Consider the following 24276-nt stretch of genomic DNA (forward strand, 5'->3'; position numbering starts at 1 on the left):
TACAAGCATCTTCCATTTGGTGACCTAATCTTCTAGCTAGCGTTGGGCGACTTTGTTCCCATTTACAAATAGCTATATCTAGCTAGGTTAGAGCAACTCCAAGAAATAATATAAAAATACTAGCCAAATTTACTGATTTATCTACTCTCTAAAATAAATTTTACGCGGTAGTATAAGTAGTACTTCTCAGGCCCTAGGTTCGACTATTCATGAGAGCGAATTTTCATCGGGCCGTGAGTATTAGTTACGCACTGTGGGAAAGAACCTATGCAAATATCCATTGCAACCTATGGAAACAGACTGTCGAAGAAATTGTATGTTTGTATTAATTACGCAGAGATTCATCCAAAAATAGCCAGTAACACTAGTACAAAAAGGCTCAAAGCCTGCGGGGACGATATATTTTTACAGGCGGTTTCGCTTCACCACCGACTGTGCTATTTCTAGTGGCGGTTCCTTAAGAAAACCGCCACTAGAAATCGTATTTCTACTGGCGGTTTCTTAAGAAAACCGCCAGTAGAAATCCATGATTTGTAGTGGCGGTTTTCTTAAGGAACCGCCACTAGAAATACGATTTCTAGTGGCGGTTTTCTTAAGGAACCGCCACTAGAAATCATTTTTATCCTTAATTTTTCGAGTTTTTCAAACGGCCTCGTATGACAAAACCACCAAAATAAAAGTTGTAGATCTCTAAAAGTTATGAAACTTTGTAGTTGACAACTTTTTTATTTGAACTCATTTCGGTTCTCAAAAATTGAATCTAAGTATGTCAAATTTAAAATTCAAATTTTGCAAACTAACTCGGATGAAAAAAGTGTCAAAATAAAAGTTGTAGAACTTCAAAAGTTATTTATCTTTGTAGTTGACAACTTGTTTTTTTGAATTCGTTTAGGGTCTCAAATAAGCAATTTACACTCAAATGGTTGTAATATGTGGAGAAAACAACTACAAACTAGACACAAGACATGTCATAAACGGAGTGGTAGGGGAGGGTACGCGCGAGGGTGAGGTCGCCGGTTCGAATACTAGCAACCGCGACTTGCGACTAGGCGGGTGGGGTGGGCCTAATAAAAATAAATTTTTTAACTATTTTTAAAATATGTTTTATGTTTCCTGGAAACGATTTGCACTGGCGGTTTTATTACGTCGACCGCCAGTGAAAATCGATTTTCACTGGCGGTTTTATTACGCCGACCGCCAGTGAAAATCGATTTTCACTGGCGGTCCTCAGTTACCCGCCTGTACCAACGAAAACCTAAACAGGCGGGTGGGGTGGGCCTAATAAAAATAAATTTTTTAACTATTTTTAAAATATGTTTTATGTTTCCTGGAAACGATTTGCACTGGCGGTTTTATTACGTCGACCGCCAGTGAAAATCGATTTTCACTGGCGGTTTTATTACGCCGACCGCCAGTGAAAATCGATTTTCACTGGCGGTCCTCAGTTACCCGCCTGTACCAACGAAAACCTAAACAGGCGGGTGGGGTGGGCCTAATAAAAATAAATTTTTTAACTATTTTTAAAATATGTTTTATGTTTCCTGGAAACGATTTGCACTGGCGGTTTTATTACGTCGACCGCCAGTGAAAATCGATTTTCACTGGCGGTTTTATTACGCCGACCGCCAGTGAAAATCGATTTTCACTGGCGGTCCTCAGTTACCCGCCTGTACCAACGAAAACCTAAACAGGCGGGTGGGGTGGGCCTAATAAAAATAAATTTTTTAACTATTTTTAAAATATGTTTTATGTTTCCTGGAAACGATTTGCACTGGCGGTTTTATTACGTCGACCGCCAGTGAAAATCGATTTTCACTGGCGGTTTTATTACGCCGACCGCCAGTGAAAATCGATTTTCACTGGCGGTCCTCAGTTACCCGCCTGTACCAACGAAAACCTAAACAGGCGGGTGGGGTGGGCCTAATAAAAATAAATTTTTTAACTATTTTTAAAATATGTTTTATGTTTCCTGGAAACGATTTGCACTGGCGGTTTTATTACGTCGACCGCCAGTGAAAATCGATTTTCACTGGCGGTTTTATTACGCCGACCGCCAGTGAAAATCGATTTTCACTGGCGGTCCTCAGTTACCCGCCTGTACCAACGAAAACCTAAACAGGCGGGTGGGGTGGGCCTAATAAAAATAAATTTTTTAACTATTTTTAAAATATGTTTTATGTTTCCTGGAAACGATTTGCACTGGCGGTTTTATTACGTCGACCGCCAGTGAAAATCGATTTTCACTGGCGGTTTTATTACGCCGACCGCCAGTGAAAATCGATTTTCACTGGCGGTCCTCAGTTACCCGCCTGTACCAACGAAAACCTAAACAGGCGGGTGGGGTGGGCCTAATAAAAATAAATTTTTTAACTATTTTTAAAATATGTTTTATGTTTCCTGGAAACGATTTGCACTGGCGGTTTTATTACGTCGACCGCCAGTGAAAATCGATTTTCACTGGCGGTTTTATTACGCCGACCGCCAGTGAAAATCGATTTTCACTGGCGGTCCTCAGTTACCCGCCTGTACCAACGAAAACCTAAACAGGCGGGTGGGGTGGGCCTAATAAAAATAAATTTTTTAACTATTTTTAAAATATGTTTTATGTTTCCTGGAAACGATTTGCACTGGCGGTTTTATTACGTCGACCGCCAGTGAAAATCGATTTTCACTGGCGGTTTTATTACGCCGACCGCCAGTGAAAATCGATTTTCACTGGCGGTCCTCAGTTACCCGCCTGTACCAACGAAAACCTAAACAGGCGGGTGGGGTGGGCCTAATAAAAATAAATTTTTTAACTATTTTTAAAATATGTTTTATGTTTCCTGGAAACGATTTGCACTGGCGGTTTTATTACGTCGACCGCCAGTGAAAATCGATTTTCACTGGCGGTTTTATTACGCCGACCGCCAGTGAAAATCGATTTTCACTGGCGGTCCTCAGTTACCCGCCTGTACCAACGAAAACCTAAACAGGCGGGTGGGGTGGGCCTAATAAAAATAAATTTTTTAACTATTTTTAAAATATGTTTTATGTTTCCTGGAAACGATTTGCACTGGCGGTTTTATTACGTCGACCGCCAGTGAAAATCGATTTTCACTGGCGGTTTTATTACGCCGACCGCCAGTGAAAATCGATTTTCACTGGCGGTCCTCAGTTACCCGCCTGTACCAACGAAAACCTAAACAGGCGGGTGGGGTGGGCCTAATAAAAATAAATTTTTTAACTATTTTTAAAATATGTTTTATGTTTCCTGGAAACGATTTGCACTGGCGGTTTTATTACGTCGACCGCCAGTGAAAATCGATTTTCACTGGCGGTTTTATTACGCCGACCGCCAGTGAAAATCGATTTTCACTGGCGGTCCTCAGTTACCCGCCTGTACCAACGAAAACCTAAACAGGCGGGTGGGGTGGGCCTAATAAAAATAAATTTTTTAACTATTTTTAAAATATGTTTTATGTTTCCTGGAAACGATTTGCACTGGCGGTTTTATTACGTCGACCGCCAGTGAAAATCGATTTTCACTGGCGGTTTTATTACGCCGACCGCCAGTGAAAATCGATTTTCACTGGCGGTCCTCAGTTACCCGCCTGTACCAACGAAAACCTAAACAGGCGGGTGGGGTGGGCCTAATAAAAATAAATTTTTTAACTATTTTTAAAATATGTTTTATGTTTCCTGGAAACGATTTGCACTGGCGGTTTTATTACGTCGACCGCCAGTGAAAATCGATTTTCACTGGCGGTTTTATTACGCCGACCGCCAGTGAAAATCGATTTTCACTGGCGGTCCTCAGTTACCCGCCTGTACCAACGAAAACCTAAACAGGCGGGTGGGGTGGGCCTAATAAAAATAAATTTTTTAACTATTTTTAAAATATGTTTTATGTTTCCTGGAAACGATTTGCACTGGCGGTTTTATTACGTCGACCGCCAGTGAAAATCGATTTTCACTGGCGGTTTTATTACGCCGACCGCCAGTGAAAATCGATTTTCACTGGCGGTCCTCAGTTACCCGCCTGTACCAACGAAAACCTAAACAGGCGGGTGGGGTGGGCCTAATAAAAATAAATTTTTTAACTATTTTTAAAATATGTTTTATGTTTCCTGGAAACGATTTGCACTGGCGGTTTTATTACGTCGACCGCCAGTGAAAATCGATTTTCACTGGCGGTTTTATTACGCCGACCGCCAGTGAAAATCGATTTTCACTGGCGGTCCTCAGTTACCCGCCTGTACCAACGAAAACCTAAACAGGCGGGTGGGGTGGGCCTAATAAAAATAAATTTTTTAACTATTTTTAAAATATGTTTTATGTTTCCTGGAAACGATTTGCACTGGCGGTTTTATTACGTCGACCGCCAGTGAAAATCGATTTTCACTGGCGGTTTTATTACGCCGACCGCCAGTGAAAATCGATTTTCACTGGCGGTCCTCAGTTACCCGCCTGTACCAACGAAAACCTAAACAGGCGGGTGGGGTGGGCCTAATAAAAATAAATTTTTTAACTATTTTTAAAATATGTTTTATGTTTCCTGGAAACGATTTGCACTGGCGGTTTTATTACGTCGACCGCCAGTGAAAATCGATTTTCACTGGCGGTTTTATTACGCCGACCGCCAGTGAAAATCGATTTTCACTGGCGGTCCTCAGTTACCCGCCTGTACCAACGAAAACCTAAACAGGCGGGTGGGGTGGGCCTAATAAAAATAAATTTTTTAACTATTTTTAAAATATGTTTTATGTTTCCTGGAAACGATTTGCACTGGCGGTTTTATTACGTCGACCGCCAGTGAAAATCGATTTTCACTGGCGGTTTTATTACGCCGACCGCCAGTGAAAATCGATTTTCACTGGCGGTCCTCAGTTACCCGCCTGTACCAACGAAAACCTAAACAGGCGGGTGGGGTGGGCCTAATAAAAATAAATTTTTTAACTATTTTTAAAATATGTTTTATGTTTCCTGGAAACGATTTGCACTGGCGGTTTTATTACGTCGACCGCCAGTGAAAATCGATTTTCACTGGCGGTTTTATTACGCCGACCGCCAGTGAAAATCGATTTTCACTGGCGGTCCTCAGTTACCCGCCTGTACCAACGAAAACCTAAACAGGCGGGTGGGGTGGGCCTAATAAAAATAAATTTTTTAACTATTTTTAAAATATGTTTTATGTTTCCTGGAAACGATTTGCACTGGCGGTTTTATTACGTCGACCGCCAGTGAAAATCGATTTTCACTGGCGGTTTTATTACGCCGACCGCCAGTGAAAATCGATTTTCACTGGCGGTCCTCAGTTACCCGCCTGTACCAACGAAAACCTAAACAGGCGGGTGGGGTGGGCCTAATAAAAATAAATTTTTTAACTATTTTTAAAATATGTTTTATGTTTCCTGGAAACGATTTGCACTGGCGGTTTTATTACGTCGACCGCCAGTGAAAATCGATTTTCACTGGCGGTTTTATTACGCCGACCGCCAGTGAAAATCGATTTTCACTGGCGGTCCTCAGTTACCCGCCTGTACCAACGAAAACCTAAACAGGCGGGTGGGGTGGGCCTAATAAAAATAAATTTTTTAACTATTTTTAAAATATGTTTTATGTTTCCTGGAAACGATTTGCACTGGCGGTTTTATTACGTCGACCGCCAGTGAAAATCGATTTTCACTGGCGGTTTTATTACGCCGACCGCCAGTGAAAATCGATTTTCACTGGCGGTCCTCAGTTACCCGCCTGTACCAACGAAAACCTAAACAGGCGGGTGGGGTGGGCCTAATAAAAATAAATTTTTTAACTATTTTTAAAATATGTTTTATGTTTCCTGGAAACGATTTGCACTGGCGGTTTTATTACGTCGACCGCCAGTGAAAATCGATTTTCACTGGCGGTTTTATTACGCCGACCGCCAGTGAAAATCGATTTTCACTGGCGGTCCTCAGTTACCCGCCTGTACCAACGAAAACCTAAACAGGCGGGTGGGGTGGGCCTAATAAAAATAAATTTTTTAACTATTTTTAAAATATGTTTTATGTTTCCTGGAAACGATTTGCACTGGCGGTTTTATTACGTCGACCGCCAGTGAAAATCGATTTTCACTGGCGGTTTTATTACGCCGACCGCCAGTGAAAATCGATTTTCACTGGCGGTCCTCAGTTACCCGCCTGTACCAACGAAAACCTAAACAGGCGGGTGGGGTGGGCCTAATAAAAATAAATTTTTTAACTATTTTTAAAATATGTTTTATGTTTCCTGGAAACGATTTGCACTGGCGGTTTTATTACGTCGACCGCCAGTGAAAATCGATTTTCACTGGCGGTTTTATTACGCCGACCGCCAGTGAAAATCGATTTTCACTGGCGGTCCTCAGTTACCCGCCTGTACCAACGAAAACCTAAACAGGCGGGTGGGGTGGGCCTAATAAAAATAAATTTTTTAACTATTTTTAAAATATGTTTTATGTTTCCTGGAAACGATTTGCACTGGCGGTTTTATTACGTCGACCGCCAGTGAAAATCGATTTTCACTGGCGGTTTTATTACGCCGACCGCCAGTGAAAATCGATTTTCACTGGCGGTCCTCAGTTACCCGCCTGTACCAACGAAAACCTAAACAGGCGGGTGGGGTGGGCCTAATAAAAATAAATTTTTTAACTATTTTTAAAATATGTTTTATGTTTCCTGGAAACGATTTGCACTGGCGGTTTTATTACGTCGACCGCCAGTGAAAATCGATTTTCACTGGCGGTTTTATTACGCCGACCGCCAGTGAAAATCGATTTTCACTGGCGGTCCTCAGTTACCCGCCTGTACCAACGAAAACCTAAACAGGCGGGTGGGGTGGGCCTAATAAAAATAAATTTTTTAACTATTTTTAAAATATGTTTTATGTTTCCTGGAAACGATTTGCACTGGCGGTTTTATTACGTCGACCGCCAGTGAAAATCGATTTTCACTGGCGGTTTTATTACGCCGACCGCCAGTGAAAATCGATTTTCACTGGCGGTCCTCAGTTACCCGCCTGTACCAACGAAAACCTAAACAGGCGGGTGGGGTGGGCCTAATAAAAATAAATTTTTTAACTATTTTTAAAATATGTTTTATGTTTCCTGGAAACGATTTGCACTGGCGGTTTTATTACGTCGACCGCCAGTGAAAATCGATTTTCACTGGCGGTTTTATTACGCCGACCGCCAGTGAAAATCGATTTTCACTGGCGGTCCTCAGTTACCCGCCTGTACCAACGAAAACCTAAACAGGCGGGTGGGGTGGGCCTAATAAAAATAAATTTTTTAACTATTTTTAAAATATGTTTTATGTTTCCTGGAAACGATTTGCACTGGCGGTTTTATTACGTCGACCGCCAGTGAAAATCGATTTCCACTGGCGGTTTTATTACGCCGACCGCCAGTGAAAATCGATTTTCACTGGCGGTCCTCAGTTACCCGCCTGTACCAACGAAAACCTAAACAGGCGGGTGGGGTGGGCCTAATAAAAATAAATTTTTTAACTATTTTTAAAATATGTTTTATGTTTCCTGGAAACGATTTGCACTGGCGGTTTTATTACGTCGACCGCCAGTGAAAATCGATTTTCACTGGCGGTTTTATTACGCCGACCGCCAGTGAAAATCGATTTTCACTGGCGGTCCTCAGTTACCCGCCTGTACCAACGAAAACCTAAACAGGCGGGTGGGGTGGGCCTAATAAAAATAAATTTTTTAACTATTTTTAAAATATGTTTTATGTTTCCTGGAAACGATTTGCACTGGCGGTTTTATTACGTCGACCGTCAGTGAAAATCGATTTTCACTGGCGGTTTTATTACGCCGACCGCCAGTGAAAATCGATTTTCACTGGCGGTCCTCAGTTACCCGCCTGTACCAACGAAAACCTAAACAGGCGGGTGGGGTGGGCCTAATAAAAATAAATTTTTTAACTATTTTTAAAATATGTTTTATGTTTCCTAGAAACGATTTGCACTGGCGGTTTTATTACGTCGACCGCCAGTGAAAATCGATTTTCACTGGCGGTTTTATTACGCCGACCGCCAGTGAAAATCGATTTTCACTGGCGGTCCTCAGTTACCCGCCTGTACCAACGAAAACCTAAACAGGCGGGTGGGGTGGGCCTAATAAAAATAAATTTTTTAACTATTTTTAAAATATGTTTTATGTTTCCTGGAAACGATTTGCACTGGCGGTTTTATTACGTCGACCGCCAGTGAAAATCGATTTCCACTGGCGGTTTTATTACGCCGACCGCCAGTGAAAATCGATTTTCACTGGCGGTCCTCAGTTACCCGCCTGTACCAACGAAAACCTAAACAGGCGGGTGGGGTGGGCCTAATAAAAATAAATTTTTTAACTATTTTTAAAATATGTTTTATGTTTCCTGGAAACGATTTGCACTGGCGGTTTTATTACGTCGACCGCCAGTGAAAATCGATTTTCACTGGCGGTTTTATTACGCCGACCGCCAGTGAAAATCGATTTTCACTGGCGGTCCTCAGTTACCCGCCTGTACCAACGAAAACCTAAACAGGCGGGTGGGGTGGGCCTAATAAAAATAAATTTTTTAACTATTTTTAAAATATGTTTTATGTTTCCTGGAAACGATTTGCACTGGCGGTTTTATTACGTCGACCGTCAGTGAAAATCGATTTTCACTGGCGGTTTTATTACGCCGACCGCCAGTGAAAATCGATTTTCACTGGCGGTCCTCAGTTACCCGCCTGTACCAACGAAAACCTAAACAGGCGGGTGGGGTGGGCCTAATAAAAATAAATTTTTTAACTATTTTTAAAATATGTTTTATGTTTCCTGGAAACGATTTGCACTGGCGGTTTTATTACGTCGACCGCCAGTGAAAATCGATTTTCACTGGCGGTTTTATTACGCCGACCGCCAGTGAAAATCGATTTTCACTGGCGGTCCTCAGTTACCCGCCTGTACCAACGAAAACCTAAACAGGCGGGTGGGGTGGGCCTAATAAAAATAAATTTTTTAACTATTTTTAAAATATGTTTTATGTTTCCTGGAAACGATTTGCACTGGCGGTTTTATTACGTCGACCGCCAGTGAAAATCGATTTTCACTGGCGGTTTTATTACGCCGACCGCCAGTGAAAATCGATTTTCACTGGCGGTCCTCAGTTACCCGCCTGTACCAACGAAAACCTAAACAGGCGGGTGGGGTGGGCCTAATAAAAATAAATTTTTTAACTATTTTTAAAATATGTTTTATGTTTCCTGGAAACGATTTGCACTGGCGGTTTTATTACGTCGACCGCCAGTGAAAATCGATTTTCACTGGCGGTTTTATTACGCCGACCGCCAGTGAAAATCGATTTTCACTGGCGGTCCTCAGTTACCCGCCTGTACAAATGATGATTTCTACTGGCCCCTAGCACTGGCGGTTACGAAAAACGCCACTATAAATAGGTTTACAACCGCCACTATAGAACTTCTCTGTACTAGTGTAATATTCAGACAACGGCAATTCAATCAAACGGCACATAAATGCCAGCCATATATCTCCCCCTTGATTCACTCACTAGATACAACCCAGTGTTATTCTAAACGCTAAACGGTAAACAGTCGGTCATCCTCTATTTAGCGTTTAATCAGACTATATGGGCGTTTAAACAGGATTAAACGGCATAAACTGTTAGCTACTGAGTAGCATTTAAACGGACGTGTAGAATAACAGTGGTACAACCAGATCTACCCCACACACACCACTACACCACACACGCGTGTGCGTCAAATATATATACTAAATTGATTGAGAGGTCTACATCTCTCGCGCTTAGGCACACGTAATACCACTGAATACACATGCGTGTGTACTCTGTTAGGCTATTACTAGAAAAAATCTCAGGAAAAGGTGCGTCACCCAGAGCTCGAACCCAATCATCCTAATCAGCCTTTAATCACCACCATCAACGCGATCAAAGCACCAACGGAACCCTCCACTCCAGGCCGTTGATCCGGTCCACGTGGTGGACCGCGCACGAGCGCACCGTCGATTCGGTCATCCGAACCGTATCCAGTTCCAACCGCAGCTCACGAGCCGACGAGCGTTTGCTTGACCGCGCGGGGGGCTTACCGACTAGATCGGCAGTTCACGCTGTGCCGACCAGCTCCCAGCCCCAGCCTCAGCCTCCCAAGTCCCAACCTGCTAGTATGGATAATTATGAAATAAAATTTGTTTGGCTCTTGGCTCATCTTGCCCACTAGCGTTGCTGATATGCAACCATGTAGTATTGAATACAAAATACTGACAGCAGCGTTTGCTAAATGCTTTTCAAAGTTTCAAAAAGTACTAGTAGTTTATAAACTAACCATTTAACCGTACGGCAACGACTGCTATGCAAACAGTTCTTCTTTACAAGCGTGCAAGCAAACCATCTGGTCCATTAGATCGTGATCTAACCGTAGGTCACATTTAACACTTTGTTGACGCCTTTTCGGAGCGCCAAATACTCAAGAAGAACCGGCGGCGGTGCTCTCTGCACAAGGGCGGACGGTCCGCGCGCGGGGCCGGACGGTCCGCGGCCTGGTGCGAGGCGCGGTGGTACTCTCTGCGCAGGGGCGGACTGTCCGCGGCCTGGGGCCGGACGGTCCGCGGTCTGGTGCGCGGCTAAGGCTTCTCTGCCTGACGGTCGGACGGTCCGCGCCCTGAGGCCGGACGGTCCGCGCGTACGCAGAGGCGGCGGAAGTCGCCGGCGGCGCCTAGATCTCGCTCCCGGGAGGGACCCCGTCGGGGAGGAGAGATCCTAGGTGGTATCTAGGCTCGGGTAGACCGACCTAGACTCCTCTAATCGACGTAGAGTCGAGGAGAGGCGGAGAATTTGGGGATTGGAAGGCTAAACTAGGGCTAAACTAGAACTACTCCTAAGATAAAATGCGAAATAGAAGTTGTATTGATTCGATTGTTGATGATTACAAATCGGCCGTAGACCTCTCTATTTATAGAGGAGGGGGGCTGGACCATTTACACAACTGATTCCGAGCTAATCCCGCGAATATAGCTAACAACCGTAGCACAAAACTCGGAACCCTAATCTGTTCTGCGCACGCGCGGACCGTCCGGCCCACAGGCGCGGACCGTCCGGACCGCGGACCGTCCGGCCTCAGGGCCGGACAGTCCGCCGGCTCATTTCTGGTTCGAACACACTTAAACCCTTCCACCACCGGCTCAATAATCTTTATAAAAAACCCCTAACAAACCATGATTGTATCTATGGTTAGATCGTAATCTAATAGACCAGATGATTTGCTTTCACGCTTGCAAAGAAGAACTGCTTGTATAGCAGTCGTTGCCTTAAATTACATTCTAATTACACCATTGAGTTTCGGATAATAAACTCTTCAAAGAAAAAAAGACTCCACAAGAATATATTTAGTTAAAATTTTATCAACAAATATCCTTTTCATAAAGATATAATTAACATATTTTATTGACTACGGACGATGTTGTAGACTTAACAAAATAGTGTTTCGCATTCACAAGAAAATGTTTGTGGGTCTAGAATAACAGTGTTCCAGATTCACAAGAAAGTATTTTTTATGAATTTTATAAATTTTATTTGCTTCATTATGCAATTGGAGTTTTATGCTAGCAAAAAAATTATTAAAAAAAACTGATGTGATGCTAGGATCACTGTAGCTTAAAAGTAAAGGTTGTACCCTTGAGAGCTACAGTTGATAAAACGATAATAATCAATAATAGAATTAATAATATGATTGATAGTTGATATAATGTCCTGAGAACCTTGTTAAAGACGTTCTGATTATTTGTTATGGCTGGTCGGTATGTCTGCAGTTGTCTAGCCGGAGTCGTGCGGTTCGGTGGCTGCCCTGCCCCCGTTGCATACTTTACTGGCCCACTACTCTACTCCCCACGCCTTCCCTGCACGTAAACAGAGCGAGCGGTTATGCTCGGCCAGCCTCTCGCCCGTTGCCTGCTCTGTGCCTTATATAAACGCAGCAGAGCACGGCAGCCGGAAGGGAGTTCAGACATCAATCAGGCGGAGGAGAGAAACTCCCGGCCATTTCCAAGCACAAGAAGTGGGAAGAGAGAACAGGAGGGCGCTGAGCTCTCTGATCGCTGTTCTGAGTGGTGGCGGCTGCAGCTGCCCGCGCGGCGAAGATGGCTGCGCCATGGCTTCTTGCTTGCAGCTTGCTGCTGCTCTCCCTGGCGACCTTTCACGGTGAGTGCTACAGCCCGACGGACGGTTCAGTTCTTCCGTGTATTTTCTCCCGTCTCCTTCATGTGAGCAGTTCACCTAAAATTAACCTATGCTTCCCTCTTGCCTGTGCGGCAGCGTGCGTTAGACCGCCAATTAACACCTGGACTGCAGTTCCCTTCCGTTTCGTCTGCTTAGGCCTGTTTGTTTGGGATTATAATCATTCATGCTACGTCTCTTCCTTCTGTTTTCTTCAGTTCATGTCGAGCTCTTTCAGTAAAACCTGCTGTCTAGCTAGTTTTGATGCTTGGCAGGGCAGGGCAGGGAATGGTTTCGTAATATTATTATCCTTGTCGGCAGCCCTGCTCCTCTTCTATGTTGCCGTTTGTTTTTCAGATGGATCCCGGGCTTCCCGTACGTGTATCTTTTTACCTGTTCGTATTTTTTTTACGCAAAGAGATGTTCTGACACTTCATCTAGTAGCAGGACAAGCATTGGAAATGAACTCGTGTTTGATACGGTGCGCGATAAATTTGATCTTGACGCAGTCAAATTACTGTGTCTAGTCACTGATCAATGAACTCGTAGTTTGCTATTGCCACTAGATCAATTATGTCCTTTTCACTGAAACGGCACGTCGGCCAGAGTGTGAAAAGTTGGGCCAAGCCTACATAAGATCTCAATCTAATCTTGTTTATTTTATCGTTGGTTATTAGATGTTACACCTCACCCGATTCAGTGGTAATCTGCCGAGCGCACTTTTGCCTGACGAGATAGAAAGGCAGAGCCCTTTTCAGATGGGGGGTTAATTAATCCGAGCTTTATTTTAACATCCTTAACACCAAAATATATCTCATTGTTTCCACAAGCATATCTTTGGCTATTGTTTAGACCTTGACACCGAGTTGAAAAGGCAATACCGGAATTGTGTTCTTTACCGAGTGTCTAAGACACTCGGCAAAGACTATTTTACACTCGGCAAAGTCACCACCAAGTATACTGTTTCGTATTTTACATCAAGAAGTACTATATATATGGATGACGTTGACACGTTGTTGTTCTTGGTTATTGCAAGTGCGATGTAGAAAACCGTAGAATAGACGTGGACTTGTGCACGGAATTACATTGAAATTTGGTGGTTGCAGTTCGTCCCCTGTAGATCTGTTGGCTGCTCTCCCAATCCCAACTACTCTCGCTTCACTGCTATGGAATACGCCACAACCTGCTACGTTTTTCTTCATCATTTCATAATGGCAACAGTTTTCAGTTTGGGAATTATATTTTGCGCGAACTGTCGATTATCTGTGCTCAGATCTTTCTTTTTGGCTTTTGATGATTGATGAACCTAATCTAATCCTGAGCTATCATCAAACTAATGACGCAGGAGCTGAGGGCGCGATCGGCGTGAACTACGGCATGATCGCCAACAACCTGCCGGCGCCGGAGCAGGTCGTCTCCATGTACAAGGCCAAGAATATCAGCTACGTGCGTCTGTTCCACCCGGACACGACCGTGCTGAACGCGCTCCGCGGCTCCGGCATCGGTGTCATCCTGGGCACGCTGAACGAGGACCTCCCGCGCCTGGCGTCCGACCCGTCCTTCGCCGCGTCGTGGGTGGCCACCAACGTGCAGCCCTTCGCCGGCGCTGTCCAGTTCCGGTACATCAACGCGGGCAACGAGGTCATCCCGGGTAGGGATGAAAACGGTCGGAAACGGTATTTATTCGGTAATCAGTTTTTTCTTTGATTGCAAATAAATAGGATATAGAATATACAATATAAATTTGTATTCTTGTTTTTAACATCCAGCTTGTTAAGATTCATAAAAGGTAAATCTCAAATTCATCCTACATTTTTTCAAATAATAGATATAAACTTCGGTATTGATTCGGAAACAAATTCGGTAATTTTTTTAACTTTTTGTGTTGTAGAGAGCAAATAATACATAAAACAACTTATATAATATTTTATTCGTATTTGTACTAATGTGTTTGATAACATAAGAAAAGATCAGCATCAAATTTTATACATATCTTTTTTAAAATATTAAATTTATTCTAACAGTTCGGATTACCACTTTCATCCCTAATCCCGGGGGACCCGGCGGCGCAGGTGCTCCCGGCCATGAAGAACCTGGAGTCGGCGCTCCGGTCCGCGGGGGTCGCGGGCGTCCCCGTCACGACGGCCGTGGCCACCAGCGTGCTCGGCGCGTCGTACCCGCCGTCCCAGGGCGCCTTCTCCGAGGCGGCCACGACGGTGATGGCGCCGCTCGTCTCGTACCTGTCGTCCAGGGGCGCGCCGCTGCTGGTGAACGTGTACCCGTACTTCGCCTACTCGGGCAGCGGCGGGCAGGTGGCGCTCGGGTACGCGCTGCTGTCGGGCGCCGGCGCCGGCGCCGCGTCGACGGTGACGGACGGCGGGGCGGTGTACACTAACATGTTCGACGCGATCGTGGACGCGACGCACGCGGCGGTGGAGAAGGCCGGGGTGCAGGGGCTGGAGCTGGTGGTGTCGGAGACCGGCTGGCCGTCGGCCGGCGGCGAGGGCGCCAGCGTGGAGAACGCGGCGGCGTACAACAACAACGTGGTGCGGCACGTCGACGGCGGCACCCCTCGGCGGCCCGGGAAGGCCCTGGAGACCTACCTGTTCGCCATGTTCAACGAGAACGGCAAGGCCGAGGGCGTGGAGCAGCACTTCGGCCTCTTCCAGCCGGACATGAGCGAGGTCTACCACGTCGACTTCACGGCGGGATCCCCCTAGGGAGGCTCACCCGCTTCTGTGTTTACTTTATTTATGTAGTAGGAATGATCATTCTTCATTCAGAGACTGATCGACTTCATCGGAGCTGCTCGATACTCGAGCGGCGCGGATAGGCTTACTGCGTACTGGTAGTATTGTTGGAGACTTGGAGTAGCATTACTATCGACGTGATTCATTACAGTGCATGTCGTTACACGGCGCCATGGATTTATCTTCTCTGTTCAGCACTGTCGTCAAGTGGCGAAATCAGGGTACTATGAGATCGTAGAATCAAGAAGAGAGTACATAGACGATTTATAGAGATCAAGGCTGTGGAAGCCTAATACTCTATACCTTTTTTGACGGATGAATTGACGAAGACGAAGATAAAAAAGATTGCACGCTTAGATGTTGTATGATCTAGATGACTGAAAAGCTCACCTTTTTCTTTCGATTGTGGTGAGAGTTCTATACTGGTTGCCTGGCTGGTTTCTAGTTCACATTTGTCCTACTGAACCCTCGATACAGTTTAGCTTATTGAACCAAATAGACCTATACCAGCCCCTCGAATGTATGTTCATATAGGTACGACTTCTATGTTATATACTCTCTTTTATAACACAAGGGAGAAGACAGTCACATATCTACTAGATAGTATGATCTGCCCAATCTGTTCAACTAACCCTATATTAGCACATATATGGAGTCGTATGTAGTGCACATCTCGGTCGTGCCACAATATCAAGCATGTCAGTGACATATGTCATATTGTAGTGGCAGGTACTGAAGTCCACCCTATTGAGTACAACAAAGATGATAAACGATGTAGATGTTTGTACTTTATAATGCTTGTAAATGTGTCGACATGTTTAGGCATAGCTACAGGGACAACGACCTGCACACCATAATGTCTATGAGTACGCCTGCGGACCTAATCATGGTGTTACCTTAACCACCCGTCACCACACAGTCGTCTTGATTAGAGGCGCATGTGGCACAGTGTTGTACCCTTTTGGAGCATCCCGAGGGATGTCCAAGAGTTCTAGTTATATGCCCTAGCTTATAGAGCCCCCTAGACTTGGTCGAGCAAGGAGCTTGGTCCTCGATCTAGAGGGCCCTAAAGGTCGGGAGGGCCTTAGGATCTGGTACCCCAGTCTAGTGGGTGCCAGAGGCTTGGGGGATCCAAGGGTCGTGAGGGCCCTAGGATTTCATCCTCTATCTTAAAGGGAGCCAAAGGGTGGGAGGGGCCAATAGGTCAAGATTGACAGTCCCTAGAGAATGTGAAAAACAAGAGGCGGTCCCTCTAATGGGAGCGTTTTCCTATAGACCATGCTAGAGACAATACTCCCCTAGTTCTGCCTATGGCCAACATAGTGTGCGGACTATATTGGAGCAATGGGACCCCTGTTATCACCCGCCTTTGAGAGCACTGTCATGGCGACAATCGTGTGAGACACCATCCCCAGTGATAAGGGCATCAATGGGGCCCTAAGTCAAGGGCTACCATGCATGAGGGGACCACATGAGCAGAGCAATCCCTTCAACGAAGTTCCCCACTGCCCCTAGATGTAGCTCTAGCACAAGCCTATGATGTTGCTAAAGAGGTCTGCCCTGTTGCAATTGATAGGTGGAACCTGATCGGGAAGGAATTACGGGCTCTCAACCAGATTCGAGACCAGTTGGAGGTTGTCATCCAAGAGTCCTAGGTAGCCATAGCTATAGATGCCCTCCGAAGGACAAGAATGGAGGAGGATGCACTAAAGGCCAAAGAGGATGTGTTGTCTGTCTGCACTGCAACCTCCCAAGCTTATAAGCAGACAGAAGCACTATAGGACATGCTACGACAATCTAGTAGAAGGTGGTGGCATAGCTCAACGATGCCATGAAGATGGAGGCAAGCTCCATGAAGGCATAAGACATCCTAGCAAAACTAATCAAGGCCCAGGAGGCTAGAAAAGCTGAGTAGGAGGCCACAAGGGCCAAGGAGGAAGATGATCTTTAACTTTAGTGTTAGTTGATGGATATCGATGTTGTTGACGTGGAAACACGGGAGCAAATCCTTGCGGCAAACAAAGCTCAACTTCTAAAGTGGCTCACCAAGCTGCAAATGGTAGAGCATGCCTTCAATAGAAAGATGGTCAGGTCATCCATGAGCAGACCATAATCTTTGAAGCCCATCAACTTTGCAATGAGAAAAAGAAGCTAAAGGAGAAAGAGGGTCACCGGAGGAGGTGGAGTGCTTGCTTCTCGAAAAAGGAAAGCCTAAGTACTCTATCCCAAGACCCTAGGGCCTTAGAGAAGTCCAAGAACATAGAGGAAGATCTTACCCTAATCCAGATGTCGCAAAAGGAAGAGTGCACCTTGGTGTGGGATGCCCTCGAGTAGGCCGCCTAGGCCTTGCACGTTGTAGGCCTTACGTCTATCAAGAGGGTGATCTCATAGCTAGGAGAGCATTAGGGTGCCGCGCCTGCTTCAGGTTCATTCAAATTACAACCAAGCTAGCTAAACTTTGAGGTAAGGTAAATGCTCAACCGGCGATTGAGAGATCCTTTAAAAAGTGTCCGCTAAATATAGAGGTTCTATATATAGAGGAATTCTTTTTTCTATCCAATTTAATACTTTAAACAACAAATGAGCAAAAAATAAAAATATATAAAACATTTAAAATATAATAAATAGATATTTACAAAATTTTAGAGCAAAATATATCTCCAATATAAATATTTATGTATAGAGGATATTGCTTGAGAGGACGGAGGTGTAGATGAGAAAATCTTCTAGAGAAAAAGGTAAAGGAGGGTTCTAGATGACACTATTGGAGGCTGTCTAAAGCGAAAAAAAATTGTGCCAGAGACCAAACAGTAATTTTACAATGTCATGGCCCAGAAAAAGATTCAGCAGCAGAACTCCATAACGTAAAATCTAGATTCTAACGAGGCATGACGCTAGAGTTTGCTTCTTTGACAAAGAACAGAAAAGAAAATTCACACTTAGCTCGGCAAAGCTGGTCCTGGTGCACAAAGGATAAAACTCCTAGTTACCAATGGTTGAATAGGCTAGGTTACCTTCGAAGGGTTTTTATGTAATTTGTTACGTCACAAAGGAAAGATGACTCAGTAAGCATATTACTTGGGTCGCTTACTCCTTGTTCAAACGATTTCCAGAGCTCTATAAATCATTGATCTCCTACATTTCGAGCGGCTGAGGAGGAGCAAGCAAGAATGTAGCAAGTATACAATGGTACATGAAGATGATGCGGTGGCGTGCGCTCCCTGTGGTTGAGCCAACAATCCTGGCCTTGCGCACCTTATTCAGGTGGGAGTCCCTCCCCCGGTAACTTCCAAAAAAGAAGATGAAACAAAATGAAAACTTGCTTCATACAGTCACAGTGGCTGCTTCATCCAATGCAGTAACTCCTGGAAGCTCCTTTCCTTCCAACAATTCCAAGCTGGCACCACCTCCGGTGGAAATGTGGCTCATAACGTCAGCAACTCCGACCTTCTCAACGGCGGCGACAGAGTCTCCACCTCCGATGATAGTTGTCACACCCTTGCGGCTAAGTTCTGCCAACTTCTTTGCCACAGCCTACAAAAGAGATATCAGGGTTAGGTTTCTTTCACTGTAACCTCCAGACAGTCCTCAGTTCGATAGCTAAGCTACATCAGTATGGTTGATCAGTGCTTTACCTCAGTTCCTATAGCGAACTTGTCATATTCAAAAACACCCATGGGCCCGTTCCAGATGACAGTCTGGGTTGTTTCCAGGGCTGCGTTGAATGCAGCAATGGAATCTGGGCCAATATCCAGCCCCATCCAACCATCAGGAATTGCAGATGCTGGAACAATCTGTAGAAAAAAATATACGGTCAAGTTTCTTCCTGAGATATGCTTCAACTTTGCTACAGAAGAACCGCTGGTTAGGAAAGGAGAAGATGCAACAAACCTGGCTGTTAGCATCAGGAGCAAACTTATCAGCGATGACAACATCGGTTGGCAACATAAGGGAGACACCCTTTTCCTTAGCCTTTGCAAGTAGAGATGTTGCAAGATCGAGTTTGTCTTCCTCAACCAACGAAGCACCGACAGAAAGACCTTGTGCCTTGTAAAATGTGAAGATCATACCACCACCCAAGAGAAGGATATCACACTTCTCCAACAAGGATTCAATAACCCCGATCTTGGATGACACCTTTGAACCACCCACGATGGCAGCAAATGGGCGTGTAGGGCTTGAAACAGCTCCGACAAGGTAGTCAAGCTCCTGCAAATTGATTTTGTTAAATATAAAAGGATCAGATTGAGATTGAGGGGAAAGTGAAAATAATCGCTATTTTCTGTTTTATGTAGCATTGTTTTTCTTTGATGCCATCTTTCATAGTTTCTATGTTACAAAATGGAACATGTAAACATAGAAAAAGAAATATAACCTTCTGCAAAAGGAACCCTGCAACAGAAGGCTTCAAGAACTTTGTAACTCCCTCAGTCGATGCATGTGCCCTGTGGGCTGTTCCAAACGCGTCATTAACGTAAAGATCTGCTACGGAGGCAAGCTTCTGCGCAAACTCTGGGTCATTCTTCTCCTCTTCCTTGTAGAATCTTACGTTCTCAAGGAGCAAAACCCCACCATTGGGCAAGGCGGCCACCAGCTTCTCAACTTCAGGGCCAATAACATCGTCGGCTTTTTGCACCTATTCGTGGGTATAGTACACACGCTTTAGTCAGAACAATCAATTAGCACAAGTGATTTAATTAGAAGCACCAATGATGTAGAATAAATCAATACCTGAATGCCAAGAAGCTCAGACAACCGTGCAACAAGGGGGGCTAAGCTAAACTTGGGTGTAAAACCCTTAGGGCGACCCTGCACATCCAGAGCAAAATGGAGGATTTTAACCATAGTTGGATGACAAGGAAATTAAGCAGCTAACCGAGAAAAATATATTGCTTCAGCTATATTTCATAAAATTATCATTGAACACTGGAAGCAAATATGCAATTAATATCCAGTGTGCATATACAAAATCACGAGTTTGATTAAACACTGTCATTGTGCAGATCCTTGGCTCCTACATTGTGGGTGTCTGCGAGATCCTTGGCTCAGCCTTCTTCTACTTTTATTTTTTTCTAGAAGGATTCTCTTTTACCTTTGCATCAATTCCTAGTTTGTGCCCAAAAACGAAAATAGAAGTGATCCAAGGAGTACTGAATTCCTACATTGTCTATGCGTGCGAAGAGCATTACTTCCCCAAATGAGATGAGATACGGGAAGGGCGTAGGGGCGGGAACTCACCAAGTGGCTTGAGAGGATGACTTTGGCGCCCTTGCCGAGGAGGTACTGGATGGTGGGGATGGCGGCCCGGATGCGGGTGTCGTCGGTGATGTTCTGGTTCTCGTCGAGCGGCACGTTGAGGTCGGCACGCACGAAGACGCGCTTCCCCTTGAGGTCGGCCTCCGTGAGGTCCCCGACGCTCTTCTTCGCCATGGTGGCCATGGCCCGCGTGCCGCGCGCGGAGGACGCCTGCCGGCACCGCGACGCGACGTGGACCGCGAGCCGCGCGTCGCCCGCCGCGAACGCCAGCGACCGCGCCGGCTGGCGCGCCGCGGCGAGGCCTCCCCTGCGGAGCGGGGCGGCGGCCGCCCTGCTTGCCGCACGGGCCGCGAGGGAGAGGGAGGTTGGCGGGGCGGCCGCGGACGCCATTGAGATTCGGGCGGCGGCGGCGGCGAGTGGAGTGGAGAGACAGAGAGGGAGTGATTTGGGAGCGCGGGAGGAGGGGGGCACTTGTGGGTCGTGGCTTTGTCTGTGGACGAGAGAGTGAGGCGGGGATTTGCTTATCGCTGGCGAGAGGTCGGGACGACGGTTCCGGTGGGGTGGGTGCGGGCTGCGGGGGGAGGAGACGGCGGTATAATCGATCACGGCGATGGCGACGTGTGGGGGCTCGGTGGCTTCGATTTCCCCTGTCCTTTGTGTGATCTTGGATCGCCGCCCCTTCGCACTTGCACACTTTGGAGCAGGACAGCAGGGACTGAGAAGAAGGTCAACGTCATCAGGTAACAACGTAACAGTAACACCATAACATACGCAGGCTGCGGCACACCACGAGTCAACACAAAGTGTCAATTCTGTTACACACACAACACAACGTAGCATCCCGTAAAATGAACTAATGAAGCCTGAAATTCACTGTACACGGAGTTTATTTCGTCTTCAGCAGATGAAGGGCAGCGTGGCGTGCTCGTCGCTGCAGTAGAGCCCGGGCTGCTGCGTGTACCCCTGCCTGGACAGCAGCTCCCGCGCCCGGACCACCAGCTCTCGGTTCGTCACCGCCAGCGCCACGCCGCGCTTCTTGCCGTCCCCGGCGAGGATGGTCTGGATCACGTTGCTCAGCGCGCCGTAGGACATGCCGTCGGCCGTGGTCGCGTCCGCCGAGGTCTCGTCCGTCTGGCACCCGCTGATCAGGACGCCGTTGCGCGGCGGCACCCTGGCCGCCGCCGCCGCCGCAGCCGGCCCCGCGTACACTTCCTCGACGCTGTGCGCGTCCTGCGCCAGGGTCTCCTCCACCTCTGCCTCCCTGGGAACGCGCGACTGCTCCTCCGCTTCCTTGCCGTCGTGCCGGAGCTTGCCTAACAGCATGGCCTTCATGAACCTCTTGACCTTGGGGCTCGCCTCGTCGCCGAAGTGGTGGAACAGCGTCGTGCGGATGGAGCCCACGCCGACGTCGTGCCTTCCGGTCTTGTCCCTGAGCATCTGGATGAACGTCGACAGCGGCAGCGACCGGTTGCTGATGCTGCTGCTATTGCTGTTGCCCTGCTGCTGGACACGGCAACGACTGCAGTGGATGCACCCCAGAGACTCCAGCACGCCACGGACGATTCGCGCGAGGGAGACGCGGAGTGCGGAACCGGGAGCGGGAGGAGGAGGCTTCATTTCGCGCTCTCGGCGCTGCTGGGTTCTGTTCTGCTTGGTGCTGTTCCCGATTTGCTCCTTGGTCTTGTCGATCAGGCCGCCGCTGTGGCACGAGTCCGAGACCATGGTGAAGCGGCAGCCGTCAGGGACCTTGGCCACGAGATCCGTGAAATCTTGGTCTGCATGGAGATCAGGAAAAGGTGCATATGGCAGCCCACAAAATTATCTAGTCGTTTGTTAATTACATGATAGATTTGCGACCCATACATGCAACCCTTGTTACTAAGCTCGTCTTCGGAGGGGATACTGTATGAAGGCTAGCGGAACCTAACCATCAGATACCAACGGTGTGCCTACGAATGCAACTAACGCTCGATCCTAAGTGCTCGCTGCTAAACGCAGAGAAAAACAGATGGGAGAGCACACCTTTGATCAAGTTGAGGTCGCATGGCACGATGCACTCGTCGTACCCGGTGTCGTCGTCCTCCCCAGTCTCGGCGGGGAGCTGCAGGCCGTGGCCGCTGTAGTGGAAGAAGAGCGCGTCCCCGGGGCGCGCGCCCGCCACGAGCCGCTCGAGCTCCAGCCGGATGTTGGCCCCAGTGGGCGGCGGCGTGGACGGGTCGGCGTCGGCCAGGACACGGATGTCGGCCTCGTCGAACCCGAAGCGGCCCACCAGGCAGCGGCGCATGCGGGCCACGTCGTTGAGGCATCCCTTCAGCTCCCCGTCCGTGCCCAGGTAGTTGATGCCCACCAGCAAGGCGCGCTTCTGCCCCATCGCGCTCCTGCCGGTGCCGGACGAGGCCGCCGTGCGTCGTCGTCGCGTTAGTTCGGCGGAGGCGGTGTGTCCCGCCGCGGCTGGAATGATGGTTTGGTTGGTACGGTGACGAGTTGCCCAATCGAATGGTGGAGCTCCGGAGTGCTGTCGCACGAGGTGCTCATTGCCACCACCCCGCCATCTTGGTATTGGATGGTGGGTTGACGTCGGCTAAAGGCGCTAAAGCGGCCTTCCACTTGGTGAACAATCGTATCGGGTTAGCTTAAATGTATGTATGTAAATAAATATTCCCTCCGTTCCTTTATTTGTCACGTTTTAATTTAAAAATAAACTAGCGAGTCACAAACATTCGAGAACGGAGTTAGTAAATGAGAAGAATTTAGCCAAAGGTTATTGTATTTGGTAGATACAAATCATCACTAGTTAGATTTTTTCAATTGAAACACAACAGTAAACATAGGAATTTCTGACGACTAAGCTATTGAAAATAAGACCTCTGTCGTCGAACATAGATTATTTCTGATGGCTTAGAGCTTATTTTCGACGACATTAGTCCGTCGGTTCTAAAATGTCCGACAACCGTTAGTTGCCATCGATGTTAATACCGTGTAACAGTCATGACGACGTCCAATGTGCTCCACAAACTTATGCCTGACGACCTACATGGAGGTGGTTGGAGCGAGGGCCGTCCGCTCCCTTCGTTCAATCTGCTTTAACATAAATTGAACAGGTTCTATCCCGGACACAGGAGGCGAAGGGTACTTTGACCCGTACCGAAGCCAAGGTTTTGGTCAGAGAACCGACAAAGGTTTGGAGGCGAAGGGACCTACCGCTTAAAGCGGGGGCTCCTTCGCTCGCCATCACCACCAGCTTGGGCGGCTCCGAGTATAAGTCTTGGCAAGGTTCGAAGACCCCGGCGCCCTAGAGCGAAGAGTGTCTCGTCCTAGGGAAGACCGTCATCTGTGGGATGGGCCCATGCGGCGCCCCGCTGGCCATTCATGCCCATTTGTAAGCCCCTTCCTGGGGTAAGGCTTATGGTGTATTTAATCATGTTGTACTTAACCTCGTTGTAATGACCCCCAAGGGGGAATATTCCCGGGCTAAAGCAGGTAACCGGGGGCATAATTATACTTAGGAGGGTGTGCCCACCCACATGGTTACCTATAAATACCATCGCATTGTACATTGATGGGTGCTTAACAAGACGCTGCAATTCCCTACCCACTGTTTTGTTGAGCACTTGAGCATTCCCACTTAGGGCCCACTCCACCACGTGTCAAACATTCCCAACATTTGGTGCTCACTATTCGTGCTTCGACAAACCAATCCCGCAATGGATCCCAACAAAGCGACATCGAAGGCCACCACCTCTCCGGACGACGTGGCGAAGGCAGCTCTCGCTGAAAAGAAAGGCAAGGAAACCCTTGTCGGCGAAATTCCCTAAGAGGCACCCGAGGATGGAGCAGTCAACAGCAAGCGACCTCACACAGAAAATCCACCCACACCTGAAGGCACCGTTCGCACGTGTAGCTCTGAAGGCCTCCATCGGAACCCTCCGCCAGGCTTTGCCTCCGGGCTAACGATATCATCGAGGATGGCGAGGTCCTAGGCATCTCAACTGAAGACCAGCTAAAATTGTGCGTGCTCCGCACAAAAAACAATCACCAGTAGAA

At 47.0% G+C, this 24276-nt stretch overlaps 3 protein-coding genes across 3 annotated transcripts; 1 reads left to right on the plus strand and 2 right to left on the minus strand.

Annotated features, from left to right (window-relative positions):
• Positions 1–11904: 11904 nt before the first annotated feature.
• On the plus strand, positions 11905–15377 carry LOC100279614 (putative O-Glycosyl hydrolase superfamily protein). Its single transcript, XM_008656596.3, has 3 exons — positions 11905–12211; positions 13572–13868; positions 14273–15377. Exons 1-3 carry the CDS (start codon positions 12151–12153, stop codon positions 14944–14946), a joined length of 1032 nt encoding a protein of 343 aa, XP_008654818.1. The 5' UTR covers positions 11905–12150; the 3' UTR covers positions 14947–15377.
• Positions 15378–17986: 2609 nt separating this feature from the next.
• Positions 17987–20919, minus strand: LOC103635817 (phosphoglycerate kinase, chloroplastic). The gene is made up of 6 exons (XM_008658193.4): positions 20215–20919; positions 19708–19785; positions 19352–19612; positions 18868–19185; positions 18612–18770; positions 17987–18510 (listed from the first exon to the last, which is right to left on the minus strand). Exons 1-6 carry the CDS (start codon positions 20620–20622, stop codon positions 18301–18303), a joined length of 1434 nt encoding a protein of 477 aa, XP_008656415.2. The 5' UTR covers positions 20623–20919; the 3' UTR covers positions 17987–18300.
• Positions 20920–20955: 36 nt separating this feature from the next.
• Positions 20956–22733, minus strand: LOC100285605 (metacaspase type II). Its single transcript, NM_001158496.1, is given in 2 exon segments — positions 20956–22007; positions 22255–22733. Coding segments are annotated over 2 exon segments (1227 nt in total). The 5' UTR covers positions 22604–22733; the 3' UTR covers positions 20956–21129.
• Positions 22734–24276: the final 1543 nt, after the last annotated feature.

The sequence above is a fragment of the Zea mays genome, chromosome 8 (genome assembly GCF_902167145.1).
Source record: "Zea mays cultivar B73 chromosome 8, Zm-B73-REFERENCE-NAM-5.0, whole genome shotgun sequence".
Taxonomy (NCBI): Eukaryota; Viridiplantae; Streptophyta; class Magnoliopsida; order Poales; family Poaceae; genus Zea; species Zea mays.